At 45.1% G+C, this 26,417-nt stretch overlaps 1 protein-coding gene across 3 annotated transcripts in view; it reads left to right on the top strand.

Annotated features, from left to right (window-relative positions):
* FSTL4 (follistatin like 4) overlaps positions 1 to 25,010 on the top strand; it is a 413,052-nt gene extending 388,042 nt beyond the window's left edge. For all 3 annotated transcript variants that reach the window (XM_031011434.3, XM_055386609.2, XM_055386610.2), the window contains 4 exons: positions 1,167 to 1,316; positions 8,192 to 8,299; positions 16,389 to 16,498; positions 18,633 to 25,010. In XM_031011434.3, the coding sequence (XP_030867294.2) occupies positions 1,167 to 1,316; positions 8,192 to 8,299; positions 16,389 to 16,498; positions 18,633 to 19,335 (1,071 nt within the window). In that variant the 3' untranslated portion in view covers positions 19,336 to 25,010. The remainder of the gene's footprint in view (positions 1 to 1,166; positions 1,317 to 8,191; positions 8,300 to 16,388; positions 16,499 to 18,632) is intronic.
* Positions 25,011 to 26,417: the final 1,407 nt, after the last annotated feature.

The raw sequence follows: 26,417 nt of genomic DNA, 5'->3' as shown, positions 1-26,417 counted from the left end.
TAGAGGGCCTTGTAGGAAAGACTTGGGATTTTATTCTGAACAAGAAATAATGTTATTGGGAGTGAGGGGGAATTGAGAAAGAGGAGTCACATGATCTGACTTGAATTTTACAATGATCCCTGTGGCTGCTGTGTCAAGAGCAGGTTGGGAGGCTAGGGTGGAATCCAGGAGCATACACGGATGCTATAGCAGTCACCTAAGTGGCAGGTAGTGTGACCTGGCCAGGGTGATGGAGCAGAAATGGTCAGAGCCTATTTCTGGATATATTGTGAAGGTAAATCTGAAATGACTTGTGAGACATTGGATGGGGCCTGAGGTTAGAGGCATCAAGGATGGCCTCACTTCACTAGATTGTAAGGTTTTGGCCTATGGAAGTAAAACTGCAGAATTGCCGGGTTTTCAGTAGAATGAGCAGGATTAGGAAGTAAAATCAAGAGTTGATTTTGAACAACCAAGTGGAGCTAGGCAGTTGGTTATTGAAGTCTAGAGTTCGGGGAAGAGGCCTGGGCTAAAGGTATGAATTGGGAGTTGTGAGCACATAGAATGTATTTAAAGCCATAGGTTTCAATGAGATTAACAAGGGGGTGGATTTTAGAGAAGAAACTTAGGCGTGAACCCTGGACACCCTAGCATATAGAGATCAGCACACTGAGCAGAGTCCAGCAACAGAGGATCAGCTGCCGAGGGAGGATGGAGGGGAGGGAACAGAGGGAGTCAACACAGGTTTAACGTAATAAGTGAGGAGTCCATGTTGACCTTGGGGAGAACAATGTCAGCTCTGAGGACTACAGCCAGAGTGTTAATGAGCATGCAAGAGGTGGGAAGTGGAGGAGGAGTATAGGCAACTCTTTCAGAAGTTTGGCCATGAACAGAAGTTTTTAAAATGAGGATGAGGAGAGGGAGAAGGTAGCGTACAGAATAGAAGAACATGAACCTGGAAGCTGCTAACTGAGCGGGTGCAAAGGGAGTTTTAGCCCCAAAAGATTAAAGGAATGTTAAGTGAGAAGTCAGTGATGTTGGAGGGCTTGGGTGCCCTGTTCTATGGATCCAAAGGATTCTAAGAGAGAGGAAGAAAGGCACAGAGGAGGGTCAGGGGAGAGAGTACCTAGAGATGTTGGAGGGCAAGGGCAATTAAGAAGATATATGACAGCCTATCTCCTTTGCAGGAAGAAATCTGTCCTCAAAGAGAAAAAAATGCCACCCAGCCCTGCCAGTGGGTATCTGCAGTCAACGTCCGGAACCGGTACATCTACGTAGCCCAGCCAGCACTGAGCAGAGTCCTTGTGGTCGACATCCAAGCCCAGAAAGTCCTACAGGTACACCTCTTTAATGGAGTGAGGAAAACTTCAAATTCTGGGGCACAGCCTGCCACGTTCTTCTTTGCTTTCTGCCTACTCCCCAGCTCCTGTGCCAGGCGGTCAGACTGAAGGGAGAAAAGATTCATGTGTAATTATTCATGAAGTATTGATTGTCTACTATGTAGGGAAACAGCCATGAATGAGCAATAATTTCCCTAGAACTCATATTCTAGTTGGGGAACAGACCATAAATCAGAATTTTAGAGAACTATAAGTAATAAGGACTATGAAAAACCAGGTTCCAAGCAAAAGAGGAACAGGAAGACTATTTTCAATTGGCCTTTTCCCTCAAGGTGAATGAGATGCCAGGTAGGACCGAGACTCTGAGAGAAGGCACAGTGATGAGGGGTAGAGTAGGAGGATGAAGTCAGGCCAAGCAAGGGCCCACTCACACAGGGCCTCGGAGGCCAGTCAGGAGCTAAACAAAGCCCAAAGTGAGGACATTTCAGTGAGAAAGTCACAGAAGGGCTTTCATCAGGGGATTGATCCAATCTGACTTAGATCTTTAAAGAATCAACCTGGTGGTTGTGTTAACAAACGGGCTGGGTTGGTGGCTCACGCCTATAATCCCAGCACTTTGGGAGGCTGAGGTGGGCGGATCACCTAAGGTCAGGAGTTTGAGACCAGCCTGGCCAATGTGGTGAAACCCCATCTCTACTAAAAATACAAAAAATTAGCCAGGCGTGGTGGCAAGTGCCTGTAATCCCAGCTACTCAGGAGGCTGAGGCAGGAGAATCACTTGACGGGAGGCCGAGGCAGGAGAATCACTTGAACCCAGGAGGTGGAGGTTGCAGGGAGCTGAGATCACACCACTGCACTCCAGCCTGGGCAGCAGAGCGACACTCTGTCTCAAAAGAACAGGAAGATGGAGCAGGGATCTGGTCTGATGTAATCCAGGCAAGAGATGACAACAGCAGTGGGGGTGGTGAAAAATGATCAGTTTCTTGACATATTTTAAACATGAAGCCTGAAAGACTTTCTGATAGATTCTTTCTGACAGATTGAATATAAGGCTTGAGATAAAAAGGATTTAAGTTGTCTTTTAACTTAAGCAACTATAGAAGGGTGATACCATTTACAGTGTGTGGTAGGCTAAATAATAGCCCCCAAGATGTCTACATCCTAATCTGCAGAACCTGTGGATGTCGCCTTATATAGCAAAAGGGACTTTGCAGATGTGTTTAAATTAAGGATTTTTAAATGAGATTATCCTGGATTACCTGATTACCTGGATGGGCCCTAAATGCAATCACAAATGTCCTTATAAGAGGGAGGCAAAGAAAAATTTGACTGCAAAGATGAAAAAGGCAATGTGAGAACTGAAACAAGATGCTGAATTGCTGTCTTTGAAGATGGGATGAAGGGGCCAGAAGCCAAGGGATACAAGAAATGCAGCTCTGGAGACTGGAAAAAGGCGTGGAACCATACTCTCCCCTAGAACCTCTAGGAGTGCTGGTTTCAATTGATTTTGGCTTTCTGGTCTCCAGAACTGTAAGAGAGTAAATGTGTTGTTTTAAGCCATGAAATCTCTAATAATTGGTTACTACAGCAATATGAAACTCATGCACTACAAGAGAAGAGACTTCGGGCAAGGCAGGGAGCAGATTGGGGGGTGATTTAAGTTTAAAATACTGTTAGATGTGTAAGTAGAGAAGTCAAGTAAGCAGTTAGATAAACAGGTCTGGAGTCAAAGGAGAGGCCTAAGCTAGAGATATCGATTTGGGTATCGTCACCATATGAACTGTATTAATCCAGAAAACTGGATGAAATTACCAAGAGGTGGTATAGACAGAGAAGAGGTCAAGAGTGGAGTCCTGAAGCACTCCAACATTTAAAGATCAGTAAGGAGAGAAGAAACCAATAAAGGAGACCAAGGAGGAGTAACCTGAAAGATAGGAAAAAATTAGGATAAAGAGAGAGATTCTTGAAGCTAAAAGAAGAGTGTGTTTCAAGGGAGTTATGCTGTGATGAGCATGTGTATGTTATGAAGACTGAGGACTGACCATTGGATTTGGTACCATAGAGTCGTGGATCACCTTGGCAGGAACAGATAGGATAATGGTGGAATGCAAGCCTGCTGGAGTGGATTCAAGTTAGAATCGTAGGTGAGGAAATGGAGATGGTGAATACAGGCAATCATATGGAAGGGTTTTGCTGTAAAGGTGAGTAAATGTAAAGAAATGAGGCAATGCCTGGAAGGGAATGACAAAAGAACTTTTTTAAAGTAGGTGACATTACAGCACTATATGCTACTGAGAATAACTACTCCCACAATTCTTCTCTGTCTCTCCTGCATCCTCATCCTGCATTGACTCTAGGCAGGAGTCAATGAAATCCAAAGCACACAAGTGGAGATCTAGCCCCAGAGAAAAATCACATCCTTTCATTATAACAGGAGGAAATGGAATATCTTACATCCAGGCACAAGTACAATAGGTGATGCAATGGGTGGTAGTTAGATGAACTTCTTTTTGAGTTGTTTTTTTCTCAGTCAAGCCTGGAGGTTTGAAGAGAGAGGTAAAAGTTCAACATGAGACTGAACTGGCCAGGCAAATATGATAGGACTGCTGGGCAACAATGAGGGCCCACTTAAGAATTGTGGGTATAAATTTAAAGTGAGACCAGAGTTGGATCTCTTCAACAATGCTCAGTTTCCCCAGTAAAGGCTTGTTATATGAAGAAAGTTGGAAATAGCCAGGGTCGTGTTTCTCTTGGCAAATACAATGGGACGTGTTCCAACTGTCTCTTTGTTATTGATTCCCCTGGCCAGAGAACATACTCTGAATAATATCAATCCTTTGAGATTTATTGAAGCTTGTTTTATGACTGAGTTTATGACCAATTTTGGTAAATGTTCCATGTGTACTTTAAAAGAATGTGCATTCTGATGTTAGATACTGTATTCTATATATGTGTCAATTATATCTACTTGGTTCATTGTATTGTTCAGATCTATCCTTGGTGATTTAGATCTATCCTTGGTGATTTTCTTGTCTGCTTAGTCCATCAGCTGCAGAGAGGTGTGTTAACATCTTCCACTATATTTCTCAAAGTGCTACTCATTTTTGCTTTAACATTATATCATTTTCCTTTTATTCTTACAAAATATCCCTCTTTATCTCTGGTAATGCTGCTTGCCTGAAAATCTATTGTCTAACACTAGTATAGCTAAATCAGATTTATTTTAATTAGTTTTCTCATGGTATAATTGTTCCCTCCTTTTAACTTTCAACCTTTCTATGTCATTATATTTAAGGTCCTCTTTTATAAAGCCATGTGTAGTTGGGTTTTTATCTAATTTAATCATCTTAGTCTTTTACTTGGAGTATTTGATACATTTATGTTTAATGTAATTAATTATATAGTTGATTTTTATCTACTATGTTACTTTTGTTATTTGACCTACCTGTTTATGTTGCTTTTTTCTCCTTTTTGCTTTCTTGTGGATTTGCCAAACATTTTAATTATTCTGTTGTTGACGATGCACTCTTTTATGTTGTTAACATAATAGTGATTATAACATGCATCATTGCATCAATACAGTCTCATACAAATTGTTACTTAATATCCCCAATAATGCTAGAACCATAAAACACTTCAACTCCTTCAACCCTCCTACCCCTTACTTCTGCATTGTTGCGGTAATGAATTTTATCTGTATATGTAATTTAACCCCACAGGACATTAATTTATATTCACCCACACATTTACCATTAATTCCTGAATAGTTCTAACACCAACTTTGCTTGAAGATCTGTTGGAAACAGATTCTCACAGTTTTTCTTTTCAAATATCTTTACTTTGTATTTCTCAGGCCAGGCACAGTGGCTCATGCCTGTAATCCCAGCACTCTGGGAGGCCAGGGCAGGTGGATCACCTGAGGTCAGGAGTTCGAGACCAGTCTGACCAACATGGTGAAGCCCTGTCTCTACTAAAAATACAAAAATTAGCTGGGCTTGGTGGTGCAGGCCTATAATCCCAGCTACTTGGGAGGCTGAAACAGGAGAATCACTTGAACCTGGGAGGCAGAGACTGCAGTGAGCCAAGATTGCACCAGCCTGGGTGACAAAGGGAGACTCCGTCTCAAAAAAAAAAAAAAAAAAAAAAACTTTCTTTACTTTCTATTCTTCACTGAGTATAGAATTCTATGTTAGCGATTCTTTTCTTTCAGCATTTTAAGGTATCATTTCATTATCTTCAGTTATTTTTGCTGATAGTCTTATTGTTGCTATTTTGAAGGTGCTGTATCATTTTTCTCTACTTTCCAGACTTTTCTCCATGATCTTTAGCAGTTTATTATGTGTGTGCATATGGAATTCTTTGTATTTATTATGATTTGGGATTTACAAAGAATATGTGTATTTCTTGAATATGTATACTGATATCTTTCAAAAGATTGAAAAAAATGTCAGCCACTATTTTTTCATATATTCTGCTGCCTCATTCTCTCTCACCTCTTCTTTGGGAACTCTAAAAAAAAAAGTTAGGACTTCCCATTGGGTCTCACATGTCTCTTTCTGCTTCAATTTGGATATGTTCTATCAACTATCTTCTGTTTCTAATAAGCCTTTTAATGGCAAACACTCTATATAGAAGATTACACTTTCCTCTGCTAGGCAAAGAGAGTAGAGACTGAGTTGAAGCTTCTGTAGGGCTCAGCCTGCCTCTGATTTGCCCCTAATCCTGGGGCTTGTTTGCCAGGATCAGATCTCTTGGCTGCCATAGCCTTGCTGCTCAGCACATTGAGAAAAATTCTGTCCTGAATTTAAATGATTTTTGGCTTAAGTTCTCTGGACTCCTGCTCCATACCACCTTAGAATAAGAGTATGAAATCCAATGGGAGAAGGTTAAGCAGAAAGGAGAGAGAACAGCTAAAGTCCTAACTTGAGGGAAGTTTAACAGGATAGCTGGAGGAGAATGTGTTGTTAAGATGGTACCATTACTGATGGGTTAGGAAGCTCTCAGTAGAGGAAGACAGTGTCAGGTGCTAAAGCCTTTGGTGAATGAAGAGAAACTAGCAGGAACAAATACAGGTAGCTGGAGGCTACAAAGGCCTTGGGGTATGTAAAGTCTAGAAAACAAAAAACAGCCTCTACTTAAGGCTCAGGGGACAAGAGTTTTTAATTAAAGCAAGAGAGTAATTAAAGCAAGAGAGTAAAGGGAGACTTCAAAGATGGTGATGAGTGGAGAAGAGATATATTTCAGCAGGGTGGGAAAAAATCAAGAGTTCAATTCTCTATATGTTAGGTTGAGATCATCAACAGATGAATGAATTCTAGAGTCATCAGAGTATAGAGGGTTATTAGAAGCCATGGCATTCCAGTGAAAGAGAGAAGACAGTCAAAGATGAAGTCAGAATGAAGAGGAGAAGCCAGGGAGGTGGGAGGCCACGTGAGGTAAGGAAGGGTATGTAAGGGTTTAATCAATCATGTGGTTTAATCATGTGGAATCTTACTGAAATGTCAAATAGGATTACAGAATGATCTCTGAATTCGGCATGAATTCAGAAACTTGGTGAAAGTGAGTTAAGGAGAAATGCTTACTTCTTTAGAAAAGTTTTGACCAGTGGAGGCAGAGATGATGCAGTTTTTCTCCCCCTCATCGGAGAGACTAGAATACTAGAATATGAGTGGGTGAAATAAAACAAAGTGTAAGTTATGGTGGCTGAGGTGGGGAGGAGGAAAAGATCATTGAAACCAAGAAGGAACTAAGAAAGGAGGGCCTTGGATGACTCTTCCATGTGGATTGAAGGCACCAAACTTAGTGACCAAGTGAGTAGTAGAGAGGAAGACAGCAAAGGGAGGACTAGAATGTTGACCAGTGACAAGAAGAAGAGCAGGGTGCCATAGTCTAGTGGCATGAGCATTATAGAACAGAGTTTTTGAGCTTGTAATCTATAAGAAGTAGAAAACAGCTTTCATTTGACAGGGCCATAGGAGAAGCTATATCATCAGGGGATAGCAGTACTGCAGTTAAAAAAGAGCACGTCTGCTGATGCCATAGTCTGAGACCCAGAGGCGCCAGTCAAAGGCTGTGCAAGATAGAAACTGCCCAGAGTAGAACAAAGATAGAGAGGGGTGATAATGGATGATCTCAAAGTCCACCTCAGATGACCTAGGAGGGAGGACCAACTCACCAGAATCTAGGCCACAGAGTAGTCTAGGGAAGGATGCTGAGGGTCCAAGACTTTCAGGAAGAATGAAGGAACCCTGGAGCTGGTTCCTGAGTGAAAAACTTAGCCTCTGTGTTCAGACTTTTGCCATGTTGGTCTAGGTCCCTTTAAGTAAAACATGCAGGAAAATAAGGAACATTATTGACCACTAATTTTATGCCTCTGGGCCAGGCACAGTGGCTCACACCTGTAATCCCAGCACTTTGGGAGGCTGAGGTGGGCGGATCACCTGAGATCGGGAGTTTGAGACCAGCCTGACCAACATGGAGAAATCCCATCTCTACTAAAAATACAAAATTAGCAGGGCGTGGTGTGTATGCCTGTAATCCCAGCTACTCGGGAGGCTGAGGCAGGAGAATCTCTTGAGCCTGGGAGGCAGAGGTTGCAGTGAGCCGAGATCATATCATTGCACTCCAGCCTGGGCAACAAGAGCAAGACTCCGTCTCAAAAGTTAATAATAAATAATAATAATAATAATAATAATAATTATGCCTCTGAGAAAAAAGACAGATGGGAAGCTTCTGCCCTGGGTTCCCAAATGGAACCATTGGCAAGGCTTCTAGACTGGCTTTCCCCTCGCCCAGGAGTGATGCCCATGCATACAACGCCCAGAAATGACCATCATGTCAGCTTTCACAACATGTCACTATTTTTTTTCAAGTCCATAGGTGTGGACCCTCTGCCGGCTAAGCTGTCCTATGACAAGTCACATGACCAAGTGTGGGTCCTGAGCTGGGGGGATGTGCACAAGTCCCAACCAAGTCTCCAGGTATGTTGAGCACATGGAGGCTGATACCCACACTCCACTGAGAGAAGAACTCTCTCCCTATAAAATAAGTATCTCCTGCTTCCCCGGGTAGCTAATTACATTTATCCAAAATATATCCATAAAGGCTCAAGGAGAGAGTAGGAAACAGCCTCAGGCCAATGCCCCTCACAGGCAATTGATGACAGCAATAATGATGATGAATAGGATTCTGACATCACAACAATCAGAATGTGCCACCCAATCCCCATCCAGCCCCACAATCCTGCCTCTCTTGAGCCAATAGCTCCTGGGTCCCAACAGAATGAGGCTCTGGGGTCCAGAAGGGAGGCTGGAGAATAGTGTCAAAGCAAGCAGCAGATGTTAGCCAATGAAGAAGGAGAAGCAGCAGCAATTATATCTGTAAACAAAAGCCCACTTACCAAGTGCTTACAGTGTGCTAGGGTACAGAAAAGTTCCATAATTTGCCTATGGTCCACCCTAGACAGTGTGGCTCTGGAGCCCAAACATCTAGCACTCCCTTGGGTAGAGCTTGGGCTCCAGAGATCCGTGGGATCCCTTCCCCCATCAGCCAAGAAAGGTCAATAGCAACCCTGACTTGAGTAATTTGAGTATGCCCTGCCCAGCCTTGCCCATCAGGGATCCATAAGAGGAATGAGCCCTGTAAAGTGATTTGAATGCCTATTTTCTCAATTCTCCCAAAGATGGTGCAAAGAACCATTCTGGGTGCACAGGAGAAAAGTTAATTCATTACATATAATGGATGCCTCTGGAGATTAGGGTCTCTCTCTCTCTCTCTCAGAACCCAAGGTGAGAAGGGCTGCAAATGGAGCTAACTCCCCTCTAGAACCCTCTGGAACCAAGACTGGCAAGAGGGCAGAAAGACCAGGGTCTGGAGAAGCTTCCTTCTAGGGACTGACCACCTACCTGCACCTCTGCATCACTCACAACTTCAGTTTCTATACTCTGAGGCCACTGTCACACTGGGGAAGCCACCAGCCATTCTTGGGTCCAGTGAGGTGACAAAAAATAGTAATAACCTATCAGAGAGCCTGGACACCACAATAAAGGTCACTCAGAACAGAGTACCAGCCCAAAGAAATACAGCTGCCAGAAATACCAACAAAAAATAAGAAAGCACTTCAGAAAATTCAAGAGGAGGGGCCACTAGAAAAAGAACAAAAAAGATTTCCCAGTTTAAAACTGCAATAGATGAAAAATGTGAACAGGCGCAGTGGCTCACGCCTGTAATCCCAGCACTTTGGGAGGCCAAGGTGGGCAGATCACCTGAGGTCAGGCGTTTGAAACCAGCCTGGCCAACATAGTGAAACCCCATCTCTACTAAAAATACCAAACTTAGCCAGGCGTGATGGTGCACACCTGTAGTCCCAGCTACTCAGGAGCAAGGAGAATCGTGTGAACCCTGGAGGCAGAGGTTGTAGTGAGCCAAGATGGAACCACTGCACTCCAGCCTGGGCAGCAGAGCAAGACTCTGTCTCAAAAAACAAAAAAAAAGAAAAATGCATGGTTTCTACTGAGACCCAAAATAGTAGCCTGAAAGATAAAGAACAAGAAAAGCTCTCTCAAATCACAGAGCAAACCCATGAAGAGTTTGAGCCGTGAAGTGGGAAGAACAGAAGTTTAGAAAGAAAAGATAACTATTAGAATGGAGTCAAACATTAAATAAGTTTCCAATAAAATATTCAAGTTGAAGAAACTTAATCCTGTAAATTAAAAGGCATCTACAAGTCCAGGCTAAACTGATGAGAAATGACACATCTCTTCACTAGTGATAAAGTTCCAGAACTCCAAGTTTTAAGAAAAACTAATCAAATTGACAGTGGACTTCTCACCTGCAATAGGAGCTGGAAGACCATGGTATCCCATCTACACGCTCCAAGGGTTCTATTCCCAAGCAAGACATCATTTACCTGTCAGGACAAAAGAAAGATATACGGGTACGCAGGAACTCAGGGAGCCCATCACTCATGCGCCACACCTAAGGAAAGATACTAGACAAACATCAGATGAGCCAGATTAGAGACATCAAGGTGGACATAGATAGTGGCAAGTAATGAACCAGGAGAGGAAGATCTAAAATTAAAAGTAAAATGGATGAGGAGAGGCTATCTAGAAATGTACAATAAGTGCTAGGTGAGGACATTTGAATGAGGAGAGAGACAATGAAAGAAATTCTGATACCAAGCTGTAACTAAAGATAAATTGTTTCAGTAAAAAGAGTAGGAGCCAGGTGCAGTGGCTCTTACCTGTAATCCTAGCACTTTGGGAGGCTGAGGCAGGAGGATTACTTGAGCTCAGGAGTTGGAGACCAGCAGGAGCAACCTTGGAAAACCGCATCTCTACAAAAAAAAAATAAAAAAAATTAGCCAGGTGTGCTGATGCACCTGTAGTCCTAGCTACTTGATAGGCTGAGACAGGAGAATCACTTGAGCCTAGAAGGTGGAGGCTGCAGTGAGCTGAGATCATGCCACTGCACTCCAGCCTGGGTGACAGAGTGAGACCCTGTTTCAAAAAATAAACAAAAGTAGGGAGTATGCAGAAAGGGGGAGTAAAAATACTCAAAACTTCACTTTAAACCTCATTTTATTGGGATAAGAGAGGATACAGAGAATGTTGTTTGAAATTGGTAGTTGAGAAGTGAACATCTCATTATATCAAATATGACTGAATTCCCCAATTAAAAGCAGAGATGAGCAGACTGGGTTTAAAAACTAGCAATAACTTTTTTCCAAGAAACACACATAAAGTGATAATAAAAGGTTGCCCTTAAAGGGGTGAGAATAGTGATGACAGGTGAACAAAAAAGCATGCATGCATGGTAGCGTCAGGCAATGTGGAATTTAGGGTTAAGAGCACTAAGCATGTTGAGAGACAGTAGGTGCTGAACAGCTGATCTATATCAACAGAACGAATACGTAAAACAAGAGTGATTAACATAGAAGAGCTTGATTTAAAATATACGAAGAGACAAGATGACAGGAAAATTGAATATAAACAAGAAGTTTGGTTTAATAAAAACGTAGAAAGCCTTTCATCAGCCAAATAGAATTTTTTAGTATGTCTCCATATAAAAAAGCATATCACTAAAGAAACTTTAAATTTTTGTAAAAGTAGATGTTGTAGGCTATATTTTCTGACAATTAAGAAAACATTCCTGGATATATCTATTGAATCAAAGAGGAAATTAAAAGGAAAACTACCAATGGTCTCAAAAGCAAAGAAAAAGAGACTATTATTTCATATCAAAATTTACAGGATACAGAGAAAGCTGTACCAAGGAATTCTTGGGGCTTAAAAGCCTGAAAAGGAAGTATTTAAGAAATTCAAAGAGAACAAAACTTGCAAGAAAGAATAGAGACTAAAATTAATAGAAAGCAAAACAAAAAAGATGAATCCTTCACAACCCCAATAAAGAAAAAAGCAAACAAAAATAGACAAAATGAGGAATGAGAAAGGGAATTTTATTGCAGATACAGGAGGATGAAAAGACTTGAAAAATAGGCCAGGCGCAGTGGTTCATGCCTATAATCCCAGCACTTTGGGAGGCTGAGGTGGATGAATCACCTGAGGTCAGGAGTTCAAGACCACCCTGGCCAACATGGTGAAACCCTGTCTCTACTAAAAATATAAAAATTAGCTGGGTGTGGTGATGCACATCTGTAATCCCAGCGACTCAGGAGGCTGAGGCAGGAGAATCGCTTGAACCCAGGAGGTGGAGGTGGAGGTTGCAGTGAGCCGAGATCATGTCACTGCATTCCAGCCTGGGTGACAGAATGAGATTTTATCTCAAAAAATAACACTACATTGCAACTCTGAGGCAAGAAATTTTAGAACCTAGAAGAAATGAGTGAATGCTTGCAAAATGTTTTAAAAAAATTAACTGACTTATGAAAAGAGAAACTTGAGCTAGAGCAATTACCATGGATTTTTTAAAGAAAAATCTACCATAGAAAAATGTACAGCTGAGTTTTGTCAAGTCCTCAAAATATAATTTTACTTGAACTATCCCAAGACCATAGGGTGAAAATATACAGTTTGTTTTAAATAGCCAGTGTTATTGTGATTATAAAACCTGATTAAAATAGTATAAAAATAAAACTGTAGACTAATCTCACTTATAAATACAGAGGCAGAATTCTGTTTTTAATTCTAACATACTATTAGAAATAGAGTCCAGGATGAAAACTCAAACATGTTTTGTGGGGTTGCACTAGTTTGTGCTCGGGGTGTCTGACTCCGACTCATTTCCTAATTCTTACTGGATTCCAAAGCTTTGAGGATATTTTTTAAGACATTCTGGCTTATGACCCTTAGTAGTACAAGGATTTGTCTGGCTTTGAATTTCATGGGCTCAGTGATTACAAACAAAGAGATGCAAACTACATAGTTTTACGGTGTTTCTAAAGATTTTATATTGAAACTTAATGTTTAGATTCACTGAGCTCCTAAAGAAAATAGAATATAAAGTTTTGTTTGGGAAAAGTTGACTTGTTAAATTCTTTTTAATTGAATTCAAATTAAAGCGCATTGAAACCACATGGCTTATGATTTTTTTAAATGAATAAATTGTGAAGAATTGGTTTTGGTTACAGGAATGACTAGAATCCAAGAGATGACTTGGACCCATGTCCTTGTCTAACATACAAATCCAGGAATATTATGCAAGGATAATTTATTTTAAAAAGGGAGTTTCACAGGAGAGATGCATGTGTATAAACAAACACTACACACACACACACACGCAAAGAAAAAGACATAGAATCCAGGAATGTGTCTAAATGCTCAAGCAGGGAACACATTCCCAGGATGCAATGATGGTTCACTGTCAGGAAATCAGTCAATATTATTCATAACACCAACAAATTGAAAGAGAAAACATGTAGGACGTTTTCAATAAATACTGAAAAGACATTTAATTAAATACAGCAGGCATTCTTAATAAAAAGCCTAAAAATAGGAATAGAAGGAAATTCTTTAAATATAATAAAGACTACTTCTCCAAAACCAATAACCAATAGTTTACCTTTGCCTAAATGACAAAACACTGAAAGCATAATACCAGGAATTACAGCATGACGCTTCCCTTCTCATAACTGGAAAGTCTAGGATATGCATTATCACAAAAAAAAGTATGAAATCATTTGAATAAACCTACCTTCATCACTGTGGGCTAGGGTTAAAGAAACCATTGCTCACAAAAACTGCTCCTGGAAAGTCAACTGGCATAGTCTTTGTGGTGAGCCATTGGGAAGTGTGAACCAAAAGCCTGAAAGATTTTTTTTTTTTTTTTTGAGACAGAATCTCACTCTGCACCCAGGCTGCAGTGCAGTGGCACAATCTTGGCTCACTGCAACCTCCTCTTCCCGGGTTCAAATAATTCTCGTGCCTCAGCCTCCTGAGTAGCTGGGATTACAGGTACATGCCATTACACCCAGCTAATTTTTGCATTTTTTGTAGAGATGGGGTTTCACCATGTTGGCCAGGCTGGTCTCAAACTCCTGACCTCAAGTGATCTGCCCGCCTCAGCTTCCCAAAGTACTGGGATTACAGGTGTGAGCCACCATGCCTGGCCAGTGAAAGAGTAATTTTTGATCCAGCAACTTGACTTCTCAGAATTTTTCCAAAGGCCATAACCATGGATGTGGACAAAAATTGAGCTATGACATTTATTTTTAATCTCTCACAAATACAATGTTTGTTACTGCATTGTTTGTATTTGCAAGAGATTAAAAATAATATCCTAATATTGTTTCTAAATATCCAACACTGAAGGATTTGTTGAACACACTTTGGGAAGACTACATGAACGTGTTTGTACAAATGAGGCTCCCTCCACCAAAGCCCTCCTCAGCACCCAGGTTTGGAAGGTTTGGCATCTTTTCCAATGCTGCCCAGCACTCTCTGGCCCACCCCCTTTCTCAGGCCAGCTTTTAGCTGCCTCCCAGCCTGTCCTCTGGATACCATGTTCTCCCACCCCTCCACATGCCACTTCCCAGCTGGCTTCATACACCCCTCTGAGGGAGATGCCCAGCCTTGCTGTCCCCACCCTGCCAACTGATGGGCACATCCTGAGATTCAGACACATGCATGCATCTCCTGTACCAAGCCCATACGGCAGCAAATGTGAGGGGCTTGACAGTTATCTTTAGGGCACTGTGGGCCCAGCTATGTGTTAGGACACAAGAAAAAGCCGAGGAGGAACTCGTGACTCAGAGAAACGAGGCTGACATGCCCACATCAGTTCAATGGCCCGTGGCACTGCGTTTTGATGAAGTAACCTCTGAATATAGGGTGTCAGAGCAGTGAAGCGTGAATGACATTGACCAATGACAGCCTGTAATTTTCCATCTCTACTATGAGCTAAAATGACAGGCCTGATACCAAGCAATGATTGCATGGCTTCTTGGAATTCCCTGGCATTTTCTTTTCAGACTCTCTAAGATCCAGTTTCCAAATGCTGATATTTTCTTAACACCCACTTCTATGAGTTTTTTCCTATGAGCTTACCATAGAAGTAATCATTTGGCCTCTTAAAAAAAAATCACAGAGAAATAACCTAATGCAACATGAGGACTGCCTCAAACCTGAAAATCATGGCTTGTATCACTCCAGCCCAGCACTCTGCCTGCTGACTGCAGAGGAAAGCAAGACAAAAAAAGACACAAGCCTCCAGCCAGCCTGAGGAGGCAGGCCAGGTGCTGTTTGTTTTGTCATAAAAGTAAAAGCCAGAAGGCAGCTCCATTCCTAAAAAGTAGAAGCATCCAGAGCTCTCAGCCATGGGAGTCACAAGCCCCCACCAGAGTCAGCTCTCACCCTGCAGGCCAAGCCTCAGGCTGCAGAAATCTAGACCCTCCTTTCTACACGTGTGGCCACAATATCATGATTAGAAAAAGTGTCTCACCTTCCCGTTCAGGGGCCCACCATCTGCCTCCTCTCCTGCACAGAGGGTCTGGGCTTCTCGGGGCCTATAAGTTGGCCAAGCCCCTCATCGGGCCACTGGTCTGCTGCTTTCTGGGCAGTGGCCTAGAACTTGAAGGCTGATGAGCATATGCAGAAGGCAGGAGGACACAGTCTGGCTGGCTTGGGCCTCACTAGCTGACAGAGGGGCTGCCCAGCCTGACCACAGGGGTTTCATGGCAGGGACTCCGGACCACTCACTCATCCTATCTGACTTCACACACCACCTGGCTTCTGCTCAGAGCTGCCATTGTGCCTTCCCTGACATGAGTGCAGCTGGGACACACACCAGGGAAAGGCTCTTGTCTCCTGCCAAGTCCACAGGGGAGAAAGCGTTACCTCCAGGGAAGCAGAGGCAGCCGTGCTCTGTCACTACCAATCTGTACAAGGCACAGGGCCTAATTGTTGACTTTCTACAGCAAGTCTCCTGTGTGAGACCAGGACCTCTTCCCAGCACTCTAATTGCAAGACATCTAAACAGCCCAGCATGTCAGAGTGGCATCCCATAGGATGTCTGCTTTCTCTCATCAGTCCTGGAGTCGCACCTCAGAGAATGCCTGTGAGTAGCATCCGACAGAGACTACCAACAAACTGGCCCAGGCATCTGGCACCAGAGAAAAATGAACTCCCAGTAGACAGTTCCACCACGTGACATTTTCATGATTGACAGCCCTCTCCCACTTTCCTTAGCCTGGCTTACATGTTGAGAAGGTAGGATTCCCCATTACGAGAGGAGGTGGTCTCTGAGCAACCACAGTGATGTTTCCATTCTGGAGACTTCCCTTGGAAACCCCACCACCACCCCTCAGGTTCTCACTCTGCCATCATGGTGGCTGACAAAGTGCAGCAAGGCAGGCTTAACCATGGGGCAGAAGCAATTCGGGCAATCAGTCCTGTCCCACCACTTCCTCTTTCAGGAAGAACGGGTCCCTGCCTAGGATGTGCCTGAACTGCTTCCACTTTGCTCCTGCCTCTTCCCTGAGATTGAGGTTTGTTAGTCATCTCTCTCCCAAGCACCCCTCTGCCGGGGTGACTCCACCTGAGCATACAGGTGTCTCCAGGTTCAGCCCCCACCTGCATGGGCCCTCACTAGGATTCCCACTCTGTGTTGTAGGTGATCACAGAAGCCAGCGCCGGCCAGAGCCAGCACCTCATCCGCACACCCTTCGCAGGAGTGGATGATTTCTTCATTCCCCCAACAAACCTCATCATCAACCACATCAGGTGAGACTGGCCCATGATGCCTCTAAGGCACTCCCCGCTCCAGCTCAGCCCTGCAAGGGGCAGCATTGCCCAGCATGGGACCTGCTCATTTCTCTGTCTCCTCCACTCCCATGCTGGATTTGGACCCCATCACGAAGGAACAGAGAAGGTCCAGTAAAACAGACCCAGAGCCTAGTCCTCATTGCTTGGGGTCAGTAACTCTATTATACTGAAGGCACCCAGCTCCTAATGCCCTCAGTGGCCCAGAAAGGTCAGGAAGTCCCATCCTTAAGGTAAAGGCAGCAGAGGAAAGAAAGAAACAGTAGCGGTAAATTGAGCACCCTCTGCTTGCTAGACACAAAAATCTAGTCCAAGTGGTCTTAACCCCTATGCTATAGATAAGGATCAGAGAAGTTAAGACACTGACCAATGTCACACAGCTAGGAATTGGCAAAGTCAGACTAAATGTAAAGCCAAGTCTTGTTTCAGTGCACCATTCTTCCACATTCCCATCTAACCACAGCCCATAATACTTTAGGAGCTCCCAGAGCATCTGTGCGGGGAGCCCACAAAGAGACAAGGCTTCCTGATTGCCATGGTTTGCCACTACCTAAAACAACACCCAATAATAAGATCCATGGCCTCAACTGCAGACCTCGGCCCAGCATGGTCAGTCCCCATCCGTATTCACTTCAGAGAGCCCCCAATATCTTCTGTAAACTTACCACTGCCAGACAACCAAGCCTGTCTCCAAGCCATCAAGACCCCAAATGTCTTGTAGCACTATTTATACCTTTCTATAATCCGCCATCAAGCACCTCTCTGCAGAAAGAAATGATTCGTTTTTGCAAGTTGTTGCTGGAGATGCACCCATTCACCCTCACCCAAGGAAGAAAGCCACTTTATGAACCCTCCCACTGCAGAGAGAGCCTGTGCAAGAGCCTCTAAGAGTATATTAAATGGTGAAGCCCTCATAAAGCAGCTGTATTCAGCTGAGGGTCGGGCACATTCAGAGGTTCTGCAGTTCCTATGTGTGGCTTTTAACTTAAAGTTTCTTATAAGAGCAGAGTTTTCTTTCTTGCTATTTCCATGCTCTGGTTCTTTAAGGATGCTTTAAAGATGTGCCTTGGAGGGAGTATTTTCCTCTACTCTGGTGTACAGTTTTTCTAGAGAAAACTACAGAAGAGATTCTGCTCTATTCCTGCAGGTGTACACAGCACCAAAAGGCCTCTGTGAGCAAGGGATTTAGGCACAGGCTCTCAAGATCAAAGGGAAGTCCTGCCTGGAGTCAGGCTTTTCCATACTTCCAACCAGCCTCCAAAGAGGAATTTTAGAAAATCCAGATGTGAGCAACTCCCACCTACCTGAGTCCCTCTGCTAAAGTTCCCTCTTAGATCAAATCCTCCCAATAGCCCTAGGAAGGAGCTAACCTGGTTAGAGTCACTGAGGCTCAGAGAGGCAAGCAGCCTGCCCCAGGCTCTGCAGCTAGCAGGGCAGTGTGCTGGCACCAGGCCATCTGGCTCCAGAGGGAAAAGCTGTCCTCAACCCCAATGCCCAGGGTTCTTCCTACCTGCATCACCAATGTGGTCAGAGAAGAGACTGCCCCAGCATGTTTCCCTTCCAGGGGAAGAGGGTACTAACAGGACATCTGCACTTGTTCGGCTGCATCTGCATCCTCAAATTCTAACTTGCCAGTTAGTCTAGAAAACAGCAAGGATATAGAACTCTTTTCTTATCTTTGTAACAGGCAGAATCGGGGCAGGGATCTCTTGCCCTTTTCCTCCATGCTCACCATCCAGACACAGACTCTCCCCTTTCTAGCTGGCATGGGCCTCAGGGAAACAGATCATAAGTATTATAAATGGAGAAGCAGTTGAAGGGCCTCTCACCTTCCTCCATAATGATTTCCAACGATGAGTGCATGTTACAAGAGCATAAATCCAGGAACATTTGTAACTCCACTGCGTTTGGATTGAGATCATAGATTATTTGTTTATGCAGACATCCCCTGCAGAATGATAGATCTTATTACGAGGCTATTAGATCACTGAAAGATTATAATAAAGGGAAAAGGCAGAGGATGTAATTGTTTAAGACAAATGACAGATTCCCCACCCCTGGAGGCAACTTCTGACCTCAGTTCTTCCCCTCCCAGGTTTGGCTTCATCTTCAACAAGTCTGATCCTGCAGTCCACAAGGTGGACCTGGAAACAATGATGCCCCTCAAGACCATCGGCCTGCACCACCATGGCTGCGTGCCCCAGGCCATGGCACACACCCACCTGGGCGGCTACTTCTTCATCCAGTGCCGACAGGACAGCCCCACCTCTGCTGCCCGACAGCTGCTCGTTGACAGTGTCACAGATTCTGTGCTTGGCCCCAATGGTGATGTAACAGGCACCCCACACACATCCCCTGACGGGCGCTTCATAGTCAGTGCTGCAGCTGACAGCCCCTGGCTGCACGTGCAGGAGATCACAGTGCAGGGCGAGATCCAGACCCTGTATGACCTGCAGATAAACTCGGGCATCTCAGACTTGGCCTTCCAGCACTCCTTCACTGAAAGCAATCAATATAACATCTATGCGGCTCTGCACACGGAGCCGGACCTGCTGTTCCTGGAGCTGTCCACGGGGAAGGTGGGCATGCTGAAGAACTTAAAGGAGCCACCCACAGGGCCAGCTCAGCCCTGGGGGGGTGCCCACAGAATCATGAGGGACAGTGGGCTGTTTGGACAGTACCTCCTCACACCAGCCCGAGAGTCACTGTTCCTCATCAATGGGAGACAAAACACGCTGCGGTGTGAGGTGTCAGGTATAAAGGGGGGGACCACAGTGGTGTGGGTGGGTGAGGTATGAAGGGCCCAGAGCAGAGCCCTGGGCCAAGGGACACCCTCTAGTCCTGACACTGCAGCCTCAAGCAGGTGCGCTGTACATTTTTACAGACAAAAGCAAAAACCTGTACTCGCTTTGTGGTTCAACACTGGTCTCCTTGCAAGTTTCCTAGTATAAGGTATGCGCTGCTACCAAGATTGGGGTTTTTTCGTTAGGAAGTATGATTTATGCCTTGAGCTACGATGAGAACATATGCTGCTGTGTAAAGGGATCATTTCTGTGCCAAGCTGCACACCGAGTGACCTGGGGACATCATGGAACCAAGGGATCCTGCTCTCCAAGCAGACACCTCTGTCAGTTGCCTTCACATAGTCATTGTCCCTTACCGCCAGACCCAGCCAGACTTTGCCCTGACGGAGTGGCCCGGAAGCAGAGGCCGACCAGGAGCAGGGGCCTCCCTCCCGAACTGAAAGCCCATCCGTCCTCGCGTGGGACCGCATCTTCTCCCTCGCAGCTGCTTCTTGCTTTTCTTTCCATTTGACTTGCTGTAAGCCTGAGGGAGAGCCAACAAGACTTACTGCATCTTGGGGGATGGGGAAATCACTCACTTTATTTTGGAAATTTTTGATTAAAAAAAATTTTTATAATCTCAAATGCTAGTAAGCAGAAAGATGCTCTCCGAGGTCCAACTATATCCTTCCCTGCCTTAGGCCGAGTCTTGGGGTTGGTCACAACCCCACATTCCACAGCCAGAAAGAACAATGGTCATCTGAGAATACTGGCCCTGTCAACTATTGCCACCCTGCTTCTCCAAGAGCAGACCAGGCCACCTCATCCGTAAGGACTCGGTTCTGTGTTGGGACCCCAAAAAACCAGAACAAGTTCTGCGTGCCTCCTTTTCAGCACAGAAGGGAGACATCTCATTAGTCAGGTCTGGTACCCCAGATTCAGGGCAGACTGGGCTTGCCTGGCAAGGTATGGGTGGCCTCCAGGCTCAATGCAGAAACCCCAAGGACACGAGTGGGGCCAGGTGAGTTCCTGAAGCTATACCTGTTCAAAACAGATTTTGTTTTCCTACCTGTGGCCCATCCACTCATCTCTGGTACCCCATCCCCGCATCAGCACTGCAGAGAGAACACATTTCGGCGAGGGTTTTCTTACCCACATTCCCCAATCAATACACACACACTGCAGAACCCAGAACAGAAGGCCACAGGCTGGCACTACTGCATTCTCCTTATGTGTCTCAGGCTGTGGTGACTCTCACATGGCCATCGAAGAAGTACAACCCACATAGCCCTCTGGAGACCGCCTAGATCAGAGACTCAGCAAAAACAGGCTCGCCATCCCTTTCCCACATATGAGTGGAACTTACATGTGTCCTGGTTTGAATGATCGTTTTGCAAGCCACACGGGTTGGGAGAGGTGGTCTCACCACAGACGTCTTTGCTAATTTGGCCACCTTCACCTACTGACATGACCAGGATTTTCCTTTGCCATTGAGGAATGAACTCTTTCAAGGAGAGGAAACCCTAGACTCTGTGTCACTCTCAACACACACAGCTCCTTTCACTCCTGCCTGACTGCCAAGCCACCTGCATCCCCCGCCCCAGATCTCATGAGATCAATCACTTGTATGTCTCACGCAACTTGGTCCACCAAACGCCTGTCCCCTGCGACTCCCTGGGGTGTGCCTAGACAGGTACGTCTGTTTTTTATTTTAAAAGATATGCTATGTAGATATAAGTTGAGGAAGCTCACCTCAAAAGCCTAGAATGCAGTTTCACAGTAGCTGGGATGCATGGATGACCCATCTCACCCCTTTTTTTTTCCTGCCTCAATATCTTGATATGTTTACTCCCAATCTCCCATTTTTACCACTAAAATTCTCCAACTTTCATAAACTTTTTTTTTGGAAAAATTTCCATTGTATCAGCCCCTGACAGAAAAAGGATCTCTGAGCCTAAAGGAGGAAAAGTCCCACCAACTACCAGACCAGAACACGAGCCCCTCTGGGCAGCAGGATTCCTAAGTCAAAGACCAGTTCGACCCAAACTGGCCTTTTAAAATAATCAGGAGTGACAGAGTCAACTTCTGCAGCACCTGCTTCTCCCCCACTGTCCCTTCCATCTTGGAATGTGTCTAAAAAGCATAGCTGCCCTTTGCTGTCCTCAGAGTGCATTTCCTGGAGACGGCAGACTTAGGTCTCACTGACAGCATGCCAGACACAACTGAATCGAAGCAGGCCTGAAGCCTAGGTCAGGGTTTCAGGAGTCCAGCCCCAGGAGGCAAAGTCACCAATGCAGGGAGGTAAATGCCTTTTGGCAGGAAAACCAATAGAGTTGGTTGGGTGGGGAGTCAGGGGCGGGAGGAGAAGGAGGAGGAGGAGGAAGGCCAGATTGGCCTGCCCTTTCTCCCATACTTCACCCCAGCAGAGGTTCATGGGACACAGTTGGAAAGCCACTGGGAGGAAATGCCTCACTACAGGGGGGCCTCCTGTAGCAAGCCCAGCCAGTAATCCTCCTAAGGAACCCACAAGGTCAATTCACAACTGATATCTTAGCTATTAAAGAAGTACTGACTTTACCAAAAGAATCATCAAGAAAGCTATTTATATAAACCCCCTCAGTCATTTTGAAATAAAATTAATTTTACAAAAATTTGATAGTTTTTTTTTCCCAAAATGACAAATAATCTGCACCTGTGGTGACAGGAAGGCTTTGAAATAGAGGCCCTCGTTCTTCTGCTCCAGTGGGCAGAACCTTGCATAAAGGCTCCGGGTCCAAAAGCCCACCCAGGCAGCCCCAGACGGATGGCAGGAAGGGGGACTGTCAGCTTCTGGACGATGGCACGACCTGCCTGCATGAGGAGGGTTGATGGGCATCGCACCCACGGCCAAAGCTATCATCCCAGCCTCACCAACACTGACCCAGCCCACCCTGCCTGGGGCTGGGCTTATTTCTTCAGTCTCCAAGTCATTCGAGTGTCCTACTTTTCCCCAAGCTCCAGGAAGAAGCTAGAAGAGCCCTGTAAATCCTGGCTGGAGCCAACTACTAATACCAAACATCAGGTACTTTGACCTAGAGATAGCATCACCAGAGACAGAAACTCAACCCCTACAATTCCCACCCCCAACCCAGACATCTCCCCATCTCCATCTGTCCAGACAAGGCTCCCCATTCCAGGTAGGCACTGGAAGCCGGCTTTCAACCCCAAATAAAGCAGAGAACGGCCTGCTGCCATAGAGATTGCAACCACTGAGTCTTCATTTAGGAAAGCAGCCAGGAGTTGGCTTTGTACGGCCACATCTTGTTTTCTGTTGACCAATAACCTGTGAACTAAAGATTTCAGAACTGAGATGTGAAACAGATTCACTCTGGATATATTTTTCTACAAGGGGCTTAAAAAGTATAGTTGATCATTTATCATGATGTGTTTCATTCCATTATTACAGACAACAAACCATCTTCACTAGCAAATCCCACAACTCTCTCCCACTCTTCAAACCTCCTTTTCAGAAGCAAGCCTCCAGGAGAGTTGACACTACCACTCCCAGCTCCTTCCTATGCATCCACCAATCTACCTCACACTTGCCCCTGCACCCAGCACCCCCGGAATGCTACTCCCCTCCACCCCCAGCCAGGAGGCCAGGCAGGTAACATAAGATTGAAGCACTGCCACAGAAGTCCTCGACAGCCTCCCCCACCCAGGACCCCAGGTTCCACTCCAAGTACAGTCAGAACCCATAGGGACACAGCCCCTTGCTGCCCAGAATCACACCCTCCAAACCCTCGCTTGCAGACCTTTGGAGTTAGATGACCAAGACTAGAGAGAGCTGGCTGGAAACCATCAGGGAAGTCAGGTGTCGTCCAGCAGGAATAGCGAGACCATGACATCTCAGCCAAGCATCATCTCTCAGAGGACCCAAGCCCCTGCAGCCTCCCTCCAACTCCCTTTTTATTCTCCCCTCTTTCCTGTTCCATTCCTGTGTCTCAGGCTCCCTGCTCATGAGCCATTCCACAACAGCTCCTACCATTCAAGGAGCAACTGACCTGACTGCTACACCGGCCCCTACCCCGTGGTCTTTGCCCGTGCCGCTTTCCTGCTTTGGGGTACAAGCCAGAAGTCATTCATATGCCAGATACTACTATGTGCTCCCAAACTGGCATGTAGGCAAAGAAATTTTGTTCAAGAAAGTCACTAGCTGCCTTGGTTTCTCTCCAAAATTATAGAGATCATAAAACAGAGATGCTTAAAAATTCAAGGGAAAAAAAAATACAGTGCCTATCTTCAGGGTGTGACTACAAGACCCCAAGTAGCCAGTGGAATGCAATCCACTCCCTGCTTTTATCTATACCAGGTTACCTGCTAAGTCACATGAGGATTTGAGCATCTTATTTGGGCCTGCATGCTTTAGGCAGCAGCCACACAGCAGACCCTGGGACACAAACAAGCATTGTCCTGTGCATCCACATCCTCCTTTGGAGCTGTGGGCAGCAAGTGGGGAAGCCTAATTTAACTAAATAACAATGTATGAAATTATGGAGAATACAAGAGCGGGGACTATCCTCCAAAATTCATAGCGAGGCTTCTTTAGCCAGCACCAGAGTATTTAGCATGCACTTTAAAAAAAAAACACACAATTCATGCACGCTTCTTTCCAAGCTCATCTTTACATATATGGAACCAGCCCTTGCTCATGTGGCCCCAGAGAACATAGGCCACGCCCTAGAGGGCTTTCGAGGGCTCAGCCAGCACTCCACAAAGCAATAACTATTGACTTGCCCCTACACCAAGCTTGGCGACATGTGCTCGGCCGGATCAGAGATTGCTGCCCTTCAGAGGCACCCTCTTCAAGATCAGAGCTTTGTTTCTGAGTAAGAGCAACCAGTATTGGCTGGGTTGTGAGGACCAAGAGCTCTAACTTGAGAAAATGCCCCAAATCTAAACCTTTATCCACTGCCCAGCATGACATCTGCCGTAGGTTGAAGAGTTGTGAGTCCTGTGCTACTTGGGAGAGGTGAGAGAAACAGGTTTGCAAGCCGCATACCACAGACCCGCAGTTCCCGACTCCCTCCCTGCCTGGCTCCTGGGGCTGGCCGGCCCCCTCATCCTTCCTAGCCTGGCCCTGTGGCTTCCTACCTTTCCCTTGCTTCTCATGCTTCCCAAAGGCTGTGTGAGATTATCTCAAAGCAGAACTGGGCATGGAGTTTTGCTGGCGTGGTCACACACACCATTTCATGCTGTAGTGCAGCTGAGTGACCCTCAAGATGTGAAGCCACACACATCATTTGTCCTATTCGAGTCTCATGCTTCCCCACCTCAGAAAACTCTCGGATCTCTCATGTCAAGGCAGATTACATTATTTTGAACCGTTGTCTAGCCTCCAAAATATATTTTCTGTAATCACCTGTATTTCTCAAAAGGCTTCCTGTAATTATTATACATGTGAATTTTTCCTTATTTATAAAATATATATAAATTATTTTTAATACATCAACTTTAGTAGAAATTTGTACCAACACAGTAACTGTATGTGGCATTTGAAATAAGTTTGTGTTTACTTTGACCTATTACACAGTATCGAACACATGGTGTATTTACAGTACCACTTGGTATAACCATGACTCCAAATTATCATAAACTATTGTCATTGTAAATGCTCTTTTTCTGAGGATTTTACAATAAAACTTGAGAAAAGTCCCCTTTTTCTGGTGCCAGTCTGTTTGCAGTTGTTAAAGTGAGAACTGATTAAGGCAAAACCACTCTGCGTCCTTCTCCCACCTTTCCATCGTAATTGCAGGTTCCTGCTGATCACAGTGCGATAGTCATGCTCTGGCCCAGTCCAAAGAGTGGCTGGACAAAGGCAGGCATCTGGACCCAGAAGTCTCTCTTCTCCATGTGGAAGTTTCAGCTCCCAAAATGCACAACCACATCTGGTTCAAAAGTGCCCACCATCTGCCCTGGCAGGCACTAAAAATTCACTATAGCCCCAGACATTAATCCATTACCCCGCCCACTCTTGGCTGTCACTGGGGCAGACCTTCTAACTGAGACATAGAAAGTGGGAAGTGCCCAGTAATCACCAGGCTACTAACGGGGAGCCAACACTGTGCTGGGTATGACCGACAGAGGGCTGAACAAAGGAGACACAGCACCTGCCTTTAGTGAGCTTAAAGACGGCTATGCCATGACAGTATTAGGCAGGGCCCCTAGGGTATGTGTGTATATGTGAAGAAAGAGACAGAAAGAGAGATCTATTTTAAGGAATTGGCTCATGTGACTATGGAGGCTGGTAAGGCCAAAATCGGCCTGGTAGGCAGCAGCCAGAGACCCAGAGAAGAGTTGCAGTTTGAGTCCAGAGGCCGCCTGCTGGCAGAATCCCCTCCTTAGGGGGAGGCCAGTCTTTTTCTATTATGGCCTTCAACTGATTGAATGGAGCTCACCTACATCACAGAGGGTAATCTGCTTTCCTCCAAGTCTACTGATTTAAGTGGTAATCTGAGCTGGGCGTGGTGGCTCATGACTGTAATCCCAGCACTTTGAGAGGCCAAAGTAGGAGGATCGCTTGAGCCCAGGAGTTTGAGACCAGCCTGGGCAACATAGGTAGACTCCATCTCTACAAAAAAAAATAATAATAATTAATTAATTAATTAGCCAGACATGGTGGTGTGCACCTGTGGTCTCAGCTACTTGGAAGGCTGAGGTGGGAGGATCCCTTGATCCCAGCAGTTTGAGGCTGCAGTGAGCCATGATCTCACCACTGCATTCCAGCCTGGGTAAGAAAGTGAGACACTGTCTCAAGAAATAAAAACCAAGAAATGAATGTTAATCTCATTTTTAAAGTACCTTCACAGAATCATCTAGAGTAGTATTTGACTAGACACCAGAGACCACGGCTGTCTTAGTCTGTTCAGGCTGCTATAACAAAATACCACAGACTTTGTTGCTTATAAACTAATTTATTTCTCATCATTCTGGAGTTTGGGAGGCCCAAGATCAAGACAGCAACAGACTTGGTGTCTGGTGAGAGGCCACTTCCTGGTTCCTAGGCATCCATCTTCTCACTGTGTCCTCACGTGGTGGAAGGGGCAAAGGAGCTTCCA

Source organism: Gorilla gorilla, chromosome 4, assembly GCF_029281585.2.
Source record: "Gorilla gorilla gorilla isolate KB3781 chromosome 4, NHGRI_mGorGor1-v2.1_pri, whole genome shotgun sequence".
In the NCBI taxonomy this organism is placed as follows: Eukaryota; Metazoa; Chordata; class Mammalia; order Primates; family Hominidae; genus Gorilla; species Gorilla gorilla.
The sequence above is the reverse complement of the archived record's forward strand: the minus strand, read 5'-3'. Positions and strand labels throughout refer to the sequence as shown.